This window comes from Merops nubicus, unplaced genomic scaffold (genome assembly GCF_000691845.1).
Source record: "Merops nubicus isolate BGI_N331 unplaced genomic scaffold, ASM69184v1 scaffold2143, whole genome shotgun sequence".
NCBI classification, from domain to species: domain Eukaryota; kingdom Metazoa; phylum Chordata; class Aves; order Coraciiformes; family Meropidae; genus Merops; species Merops nubicus.
Window position 1 is genome coordinate 1,780 of NW_008599360.1, and position 9,587 is coordinate 11,366.

The following is a 9,587-nucleotide window of genomic DNA, read 5'->3' on the forward strand; positions in this document are numbered from 1 at the left end:
CGCTAGCACCATGGTTTGTTGGCTTTTTCTGCTTGGAAATACACTTGGGAAGGAGCAGCACTGTTGGTTTGCACATCACAGAGCCTCCTTGCACTGTATGTTCCACACAGCATAAGCAGAGGCTCCTGACAGATGTGCTCCAGCATCCCACTCACGCTAGGACAAGTGTGCCTGAGCTGTGCACCTTCCCTGCAGCTTCCCTGCTACCACAGCAGCGTGTGGAGCTCCTCTGTATCTTCCCACACCGCCAAACCACACTTGTATGAACATATTAATGGAAAATTACGGAAGCAGAGAGGAGTCTTCAGCAAAGTTTCCTCACCTCCCAAAAAGCAATTTGATCACTTCCTGTGTCTTCATTAACTTATGTAAAAATTCTCCAGTCGGTCAGTTTTGTAATGTTTATACAATCATAGAATCATTAAGGTTGAAAAGTATCTCCAAGATCATCAAGTCCAACCATCATCCAACACTACCATGACTCCTAAACCATGTCCCCAAGTGCCACATCTACACCCTTTTTGAACCTCTCTAGAGATGGTGACTCCACCACCTCCCTGGGCAGCCTGGTCTAATGCCTCACTACTTTCAAGAGAAGAAATTCTTCTGAACATCCAATCTAGATGTTGCATATCTTTCTTTTTCAAGATTTCACCCAGACATTTCTAGGCTTTTTTAGATTTTGAAACCCACACTGCAGCTCTCATTTTCTTTCACTTAATTCTGCTGTCATAATTAACAGAAATAACATAGACCCAGATTTCAAATTGCAAGTCCCACGTTTGTTTCCAATTAGTTCACGGGGAAAAAAAAAAAATAGGAAAATGAAGGAAATCCACGTTCTCTTTACCAGAGAAAATAACTGCATGCTGTCCTGAGCAAAAAAACAACAAACAAAAATACCCCAAACAAACCAACCCCAAACCACACACCCCAAAAGCAAGAACAAAATTAAATACAATAGCATAAGTTGGCGTTAGGAAGCAACTGGGAAGATGCTGATGCCATCAGGCCTGGAACAGGCACCAACACAGACACGTGGATGCTCCATCTGTATGTCTCAGGTGCTTCTCCCTGCTAGCTGGAGAACAATGCCCTCGCCCCCCCACGCTGAACAGGGCTTCCAGACTTCGGAAACATCCTTGATCTCTGTTGTATAGTCAAGACTAAGGGATTTGGGGTTTTGGCCTGATATAAGCTAAGGGGATCAAGTGCAGAGCTGCTTGGATGGTTTCTCTGGACTCTCAGTGATATCTTGTGCATACCTTATTGCCCATTTTCTTGTTATTGATCCTCTTTAAATTTACTTGTTAAAGACTTCTCACCAATCATTTTGTTCAACTGAGTTCTTACGTTATTTCTCAGCTGAGGAAGACTCACCAAGTCACATTACAATTGTTCATAATATGACCTAGAAATAAAAACTATAGTGAGCATCTAGTTCAGAATTACACATCACACGTCAAAAGTGCATGATGTTAAATTGCTACATTTCATTGCTGTTCATCTTCATTTTTATATACCACTTTACAAAACAATGACTTCTTAATATTTCGAAAGCATTTTGGAATCAGAATGGTTTGGGTTGAAAGAGACCTTAAAGATCATGTAGTTACAACTCTCCTGCCATGGGAAGGGACGCCTCCCACCAGACCAAGTTGCTCAAGGCCCCATGCAGCCTGTTCCTTGAATACTTACAGGGAGGTGGCATCCACAGCTTCTCAGGATAACTTGTTCCAGTTTCTCACAGTAAATAATGTCTTCCTAATATCTAATCTAAATCTACCCTCTTTCAGTTTACAGCATTACCCTTTTACCAGGAAGTGCAATGATAGGACAAGAGTCCCTCCCTCTCGTTCCTGTAGGTCCCCTATGAGTACTGGAAGGCTGCTGTAAGGTCTCCCTGGAGCCTTCTCTTCTCCAGGCTGAACAACACCAATTGTCTCAGGCTATTCTCAGAGGGAGGTTCTCCAGACTCATGTTCACCTTTGTCACCCTCCTTCTGGACCTGCTCAAGCCAGTCCACATTTGTCTTACCCTGGGGGCCCCAGAGCTGGACATGGTACTGCAGCTTGGGTCTCACAAGAGTGCAGTAGAGGGAAAGGATCACCTCCCTCTACCTGCTGGTCATGTTTCTTTTGATGCAGCCCAGATGCAATTTGCTTTCTGGGCTGCCAGGATACATTGCTGGCTCTTGTCCAGTGTTTCACCCATCAGTAGTGCCAAGTCCTTCTCCTCAGGGCTGCTCTCAATCCACTCATGACCCAGCCTTTAACTGTGCTTGGGATCAACCCCAAACCATGTGCAGGACCTTAGAGTTGGCCTTGTTGAACTTCATAAGGTTAATCGAGAGTCCCTTTGGATGGTAATTCCTTCCCTCCAGCACATTGACCACACCAAAGAGCTTGGTGTTCCCAGAAAATTTGCTGAGGTTGCACTCCATCCCATTGTCCATACCAACCAACAAGATGTTAAAGATCTGAAAACAACACTCGTTACTGGTCTCCACTCCAACACCTAGCCATTGATGACGACTTTTTGGGTGTGACCATCCAGCCAATTCCTTTTCCACTAAGTGTCTCCAAGTTACAGATAAGGATGGCATGTGGGGCAGTGTCAAAATGCTATTGTAAATAGCATGTAAAATGCATTTTTTCCCATCAAATGGTTGACAGCGTTTTGATTAAATAAGGAGAATTTGTTTATTTCTTGCATGCTTTAATTTCTTTATTTATTTGCATAGCACTCAAAAAAAGCCTTGGAAAAGCATACAGAACAGCATAGATGCAATGCTATCACAGAAAGATGCAGTTTAGACATAAAATACAGAAGAAACCCTTACAGTGACTTTTTAAATAAAACATACTGAAATGGATGCAAGGCAAACATTGTCCATATTCCTGAATTTTCTTCATATCTTCAGTTACCCGTGTTAACAGGCAGAGCCCCAAGAGGTTGTCAGTTAAGCCAGTGTTTAAATGTCATCGGAAATCATATAAAGTAGCTGGACTAGATGTCTTAACTCAGTTGAGTTCAATTAGCAAAGCAAAGATGCTTCCTTGTCATTTTTTAATACTTACTCAATAGGATTTGTGTTTTTTTACATTTTAAATGGTTTCATAGGTCACTTAGTTTTGTTTTTGTTTTTTTTTTTTAAAATCCTTGCTTTTTTCTCCCTTGTCCCTCAATCCTAGTCCTCTAGAGGTTTCTTACCTGTGAAAAGACATGGATGCTGTTAAGATCTACAAAATAATAGGCCTCTCCTTTCTCACTGTAATATCCACTTGAAATGCATAAAATTAAATCTCAATGTAGCTACATTCCGTAGTTCCAAAAGCACTCAAACTATCAAAATTACCAAAATCCTCATAAAGCGCATCTACTGCTTGCTCAGCATCTTTTCATCATAGTGCCTTGCTCAAGACCTCCAGAACATTGATACATCCTCCTGTTTATCACTGTAAGTCTTAAAGTTCTTCATCCTAAATTTATACATATTTGTGGCATATTTGCAGCATTCTGATGAATTCTCAGTCCTCATACCAAAGCACTTTCACTTCCCTCTCCCTTCAGCTCATGCCCAGCACTATCACTGAACACTTTTCTCAAAGCTGACTGTAGTGATCTTGAAAATATGAGGCCACCTTAAATTTGGCTGTTAATAGTAGATAAAGAACATGTACACACCTTTCCTATAGGCTTTCCTGAAGTCCATACTTATTTTCCTCTTTCAACACACCTTGGATACATCAGCTGTCCTCTCTTACACTGCACTTGAAATAAAGTTATACCTGATTCTGCTCCAAAATGGTTCTGTTTACAATAAAATCCAACATAATCCCCATGGTAAAAGTAAACTTGATTCTTATAGAACCCTTGCAGCAGCACATTATTTTTCTCCATTTCAGTTTCTGACAAAGTACACGGCTCTAAAGAAGAGAGATTTAATCAGTGTTAATAAATCTATTTTTGAAATAGTTTCATTCTGACTAGGTCTGGACTAAAACAGTAGATTGTTTCCCATTCTCTAAATATATATAAATTATAATATATACATGAAATCACTGTATTTTTGGATACTGCAGGCACATGATATTTAAGAAAAACAACTCACACAAGCTTATACTTGCTCCTATTTAAATTTTCATCTCTAACTGAAAAAAAAAAAAAGAAGTTGAGATTATAAAGTTCTAGTTGACAATACTCAATTTACAAATTTTAAGTATCTGAATTTAAAGAGAGTTTGGGTTTTTCAGTTTGGAGAAGGCTCCAGGGAGCTCTTATTGCAGCCTTTCAGTATTTCAAAGGGGCCCATTTTTCTTATGAACGATAGGGACAATCTTTTTAGGAGGGCCTGTAACAATAGAAAAAGGAGTAATGGTTTTAAACTGAAAGAGGCAAGATTTAGGCCACACATAATGGAGAAGTTTTTTTACAGTGAGGTGGTGAAAGGTTGTCCAGAGAGGTGGTTGCTGCCCCATCCCTGGCAACATTCCCAGTGAGGTTGGCCAGGGCTCTGAGCGACCTGCTCTAGTTGCAGATGCCCCTGCTCCCTGCAGGAGGGTTGGACTAGAAGACCTTTAAAGGTCCCTTTCAAACTATTCTATGAATCTATGAATTACATAGAAATACAAGAAATAAGTGCTTATATATCTTACCACACCTACCTATACACAGCGGTGGTGAAGTCCACTGTCCTTCAGAACAGTAGATTCTCTCAGATCCTTGCAAAAAATGATAGTCAGAGCAATTATACTGAACTGAAGAACCACTGTCATACTGGGTCAGGGGTGGGAGAGTAAGAGCTCCATTTGCAATAGAAGGAGGAGAGTCACATTTTTCTTTAGGAGCTGGAATAACATTCAAAACATTTGAGAAATATTCAGCTTAGGAACTTAACAAATCAGAAGTTTAAATGCCTGTCAACATTAGCTATCTATCAACTGCCAGTGTATTTTTTTACTATTTTGTTATTTCTCAGATCAGAACACAATCTCTTGCTTAGCTCTAACCGTAAGGAATACCTTGTGTGCATTTGTGTGCTTCTGTCTTTCTACAGAGCTGTGAGTTCCTTGGTCTTGAAGAGCTTCTCCCTCCTTTCTACAGCCTTCTGCATTAAAGGAAGGTGTACTGTTTTTCCATGATTGGATATATTGAACAATATAGCTGTCCTGTGCAAGGATATCTGTGCATATCTCTATTGTTAAATCCTAGACAGCAATTATTTACAGTAGATTCTAGGCTGACATCAAAGCAAATAGTTTCTAAATAGGTCTGAGATTAAATTAAAAACACAATTTAAAAACTATTATTTTACCTGGCACAACACATTTTGGATATTTTACTCTGCCGTGGTTACACTGTGTCCTCCCAGGAGATGGAATGGTCGTCTGGAGGAAATGGTATCCCTGTTTACATTCAAATTCTATGAGGTCACCATGTAGGAAAATCAATTCCTCCTGTTTCCATTTCAACTCTATGTTGCTGATATCCATATCGGTTACATTAAGAGTGCATGGTTCTGGGAAATAAAAGGATACGTCAATAAAAAGCAATCTTAAGTGATTTCTTAGCTCCCTTTTTCAGAAGTCAAGAAAGAGAAGTCTAAAGCAACTGTTCTAAAATGTTTTTGAATCTTGCAAAGAAATAGGCTGAAGTAACAGAAATAACATGGAAATAAAGCCTAAAGTGGGAGCAGTAAATCACAGAAAACACCCACTTCTGGCAAAAGGTGGTTTCTACAAGAATTTGTAAACACATGGCAGCCTGAGTTTATCATTGAAGAAGAAAATCACTGTCACTTGAAAGGACTTTTTATAATTAAAATAATCATAATCAAAATAACCTCAGATTTGGCTGCCAGGTTTGTTACACCCCTCGAGGATAGTACTAGTTAATACACAGTAAATGTAAACTGTTAACCTAAGGAACTGTTTTGACAATTCCCTTTTATCTGCTTTTTTAATTTTTGTAACTGCCACTTAGAGATCTTTCAAAAACCTTTTTGGAAATTTTGTGTTCTTCTTTGGGCTTTTTCAGGTTATCCAAAAATCAATATTGTTTTGGTTGCCATCTGTGACAGGTTTCTTAAAATTTAGTGCCAAGATCATATCAGGTAGCCTCATTTTCCATAAGACAGTTAACCTCAACTTTTGAAACTACTGTTGAACTTCAATAAAGCCTGACAGGGTCAGTTTTATGAAAACAAATTTCTACAAGTTCCATGAGAATCATTGCCTGATAGAAGCCCTTAATGCTTTGCTGAGAGACAGGCAAGGAGAAATCAGTTATGCTTTCCAATGACAGCACCATGACAACAAATTGGAATAGATATTTTCCTGAAACTAACTACAGTACATGATTTTTCTGGCCTGATTAGGTGAGCATCAAAAAGAAATCTCAAAAAAACATAGAAAAGATAATCTGGTTATTTTTGTGCTTAGAAGACAAATAACGTCTATAGAGGACACATTTTCATTATTTCACAGGTTTTATTAATTTTAAGTATTCAGATCCTAGAATCCTCATCTGGACTTTCCCAGCCCAGATGAGGTATGTTTTATTAATTCAGAAATAAGTAATTAAAACTGAGATGATTATTTATTGGCATTTTCACAGCAGATCACAAACTTAAAGGGCTGCTTAACGGCAATTTTTAAAGTCAATTTAACAAGAGATGCTATTGGAAAAGAGTTATTTCATTACCGGAAAGAAGCAAGATAAACAAACAACTCTTGTGGATCATCAGCAGTATTCCTGCTAGTACTGGTAAATTCCTAATGTGAATTCTCTACCTTGCTCTGAACAGCATACATAAGAGCAACATGGAAAAATTAGAAAGTCCAGAATTAACTGATAAAGACGCATAATAAAAACAAAGGCATACGGTTTAAAAATTGAAGTCTAAGAAGTCATTGTATTCCTTTCTACAAGCCATTTTAGCAATGGCTGCAGTCATGACATCTAAACATCTGTTGAAGGACAGGAAGAAATTCACTGAATGGAGGATATGGGAGTAAAATTAAGGAATCCTCCTAGGTAACCAGGGTAGCTATGTTCTAGAATAGCTCACAGGAAAATGGAGGAATCTAGAATTAACTGGCTGTTCCTAAGAACAGGCCAGAAGACACCTAGCAGGAGTGGCCTAGGTATATTTGATACATTTTGATTTGGTTCTTGACATGATTTGGTTCATTGTCATGTTTCTGGAATTTCTAACAACTCAAATGAAAGAGAAAAGTTGGTCATGAAACAGTGATTTAGAGGTTCTTTCCAGTTTCACCTTTCTATATGACATATGAGACAACTTTGTTTTTCTTGCAAGGCTTACCTATGCAAGTTGGTTGTTCTGTCCAGTTTCCTTGTTTGCAGTGAACAGTACTTGGTCCGTCCAAAAAATGGTAACTCTGGCAACCATATTCTACCGAGGAACCATTTTTGTAACTTGTCAATAATGGACCAAGAAGAACACCATTATGAATCACAGGTGGAGAGGTACAGTCTTGCTGTATTTCTATTACAAGGAAGGGAGGTAGTTAATTATATCTTTAAAACAATGTTAACATTGGCAAAAGTAGCCTGAGAAAAAATTTACATACAAATAAAATAAACCAATACTTTCTTTTTCAAATTTTCTTTTCAGAAACTCTGCACTTGGTTTACTGAATTGCAGACAGGCATTCCATTTCCTTCTCTACTCCTCATCTATGTCCACTCTCGACTCCTTGTGATTTGCACTCAATATAGATTGGTTCTTTTTCTGTGATGAGACAGTCTTTATTTGTTGCTTACCATGTTTAGGTCATGTGTGGTTGAAAAGAAAAGAAGCCTAAGAGAACTATTAAACAAAGGATCGGCAAAATACGAATTTGCACGAACAGAAAGGGTAAAAAAAAGACTGAAAGTAAACACTAGCACATGAAATAAAATTACAACTACAGGACTGGCTTTTTCATGTAGTTTATAATCACTAGCCTCAAGCAACAATGGCACTTCATTCAGATGGCTACATTGACATCTGCAGGACATGCAAACATTTTCAAGAGTAAGGAACTGTACTACAGCAACAGCATAGTAAAAATAGTCATAAAATGCCTGTAATAGCACTAGAGAGTATTGAAGGTCCCTTTCAAACAGAGAAGCAATGTTCACCTACTCATATCTCCACTGTGATACGTTTTGCTTGCTCTTACTGCTGCATCTGCCTCGAGTGATGGGGGTGCCTCAGATTCCCAAGCATCCATAGTTCCTACAACCACAGCAGAAACTTAGAACCAGTATTGTCAGAAGTAACTAAATTTTCAAACACCAAACCAGACAGATGTCAACGCACTGTAAGATGTAATAAAATCAGTATTCCAGGGGAGAACCACACAACATGGATGTCAGTTGAATTCACCTAAGTCATCCTTTTTCTTCCGTCTACAAGCAACTGATTGCCTGCAAATCATGCAGCAGTTTACCTCTCAGGCACATTCACAGAGGACATAAGCAGTTTTGCCAACATGGAAACTGAGGCTCTCCAGTAACTTAAGAGCATTGCCTGAAGAATCGTTTCTGTTCAGCTGTCAGTCTTCCTAGAAGTACTAACCAACACAAACAGGAGGTGATGTCCATTTTCCTTTTTCACACTGGATTTCTTCAGATCCTCTAATTTCAAAGGTACTTTGACACTGTAAACGAACTTTGTCTCCACTGTGATACATTCTTCTAACTGTGGTGATACGGGCATGAGGGGGAAGTGGTGGTGGAGGACACTTATTTTTTACATCTGAAAATAAAATAAAAAAAATGCATTTTGTTTTCTTACTCATCAAAACCGCATACAGAATTAATTTTACTATACAGTATACAGGCCTATAATTCAAAAGACATTTTTGGTTGATCCAGAAATAAATGAGTAGACAATTACTAAAAAAACATAAGAGACTTGAACAAAAAACTGATTTTATATTCCACAAATATAAAATAGAGGTAATATGCTATTCCACTGTAAAAACATATTTGTAGCTTTGCCACATAGCCTTAAAATGTTCTTCAAAAGACTTCAGGACGTAGAGATTTTCCCATACCCTCCATGGATACAGTATTTAAAGCAGCTTATGTATTAATTCTAATGCTACAGAAACAAATATTCATAGCCTATTTTCTATCCCCAAATTAAGTTTGCATTACTGTATCCTCAGTAATAAGGCCTGGATTTTGGCCTTATTTTCATTCTCCTGAGTACTTCACCTTCTCTGTGCTCATTCAAGAAAAAATCCTGCTGTGGCATCAGACTAAACACAAGGCTAGGCTCCTAACACCTGCCATATAATTCAGAGATTCTGGTGCATTTTAAATGCTATTGGGTCTTCTGGGAAAGGAAGATGGATTTCATCTTTGTACTCAATCACATTGTTTTCTACAGATTACCTATAAGGAATTACAGGCCACTAATTTTACTGAAAACTGTGCTTAACATGTCTGTATTTTTTAAAGGCTTAACATAATTCTTTTTATCTCAATCAGCGCATGCACAATAATTATTAAATTTGCTTTCGAAAACAGACTTCACAGAAATAATTCCTGTAAAATTATATCGGAAG

General features: G+C 38.3%; 1 protein-coding gene across 1 annotated transcript in view; it reads right to left on the reverse strand.

Annotated features, from left to right (window-relative positions):
• Positions 1–3,717: 3,717 nt before the first annotated feature.
• Positions 3,718–9,587, reverse strand: part of F13B (coagulation factor XIII, B polypeptide) — a 9,874-nt gene continuing 4,004 nt past the window's right edge. Inside the window, exons 6-11 of the mRNA XM_008937332.1 lie at positions 8,591–8,770; positions 8,156–8,248; positions 7,331–7,513; positions 5,318–5,521; positions 4,668–4,850; positions 3,718–3,929 (exon numbers count right to left, since the gene is read on the reverse strand). Coding sequence (XP_008935580.1) covers positions 3,718–3,929; positions 4,668–4,850; positions 5,318–5,521; positions 7,331–7,513; positions 8,156–8,248; positions 8,591–8,770 — 1,055 coding nt within the window. The remainder of the gene's footprint in view (positions 3,930–4,667; positions 4,851–5,317; positions 5,522–7,330; positions 7,514–8,155; positions 8,249–8,590; positions 8,771–9,587) is intronic.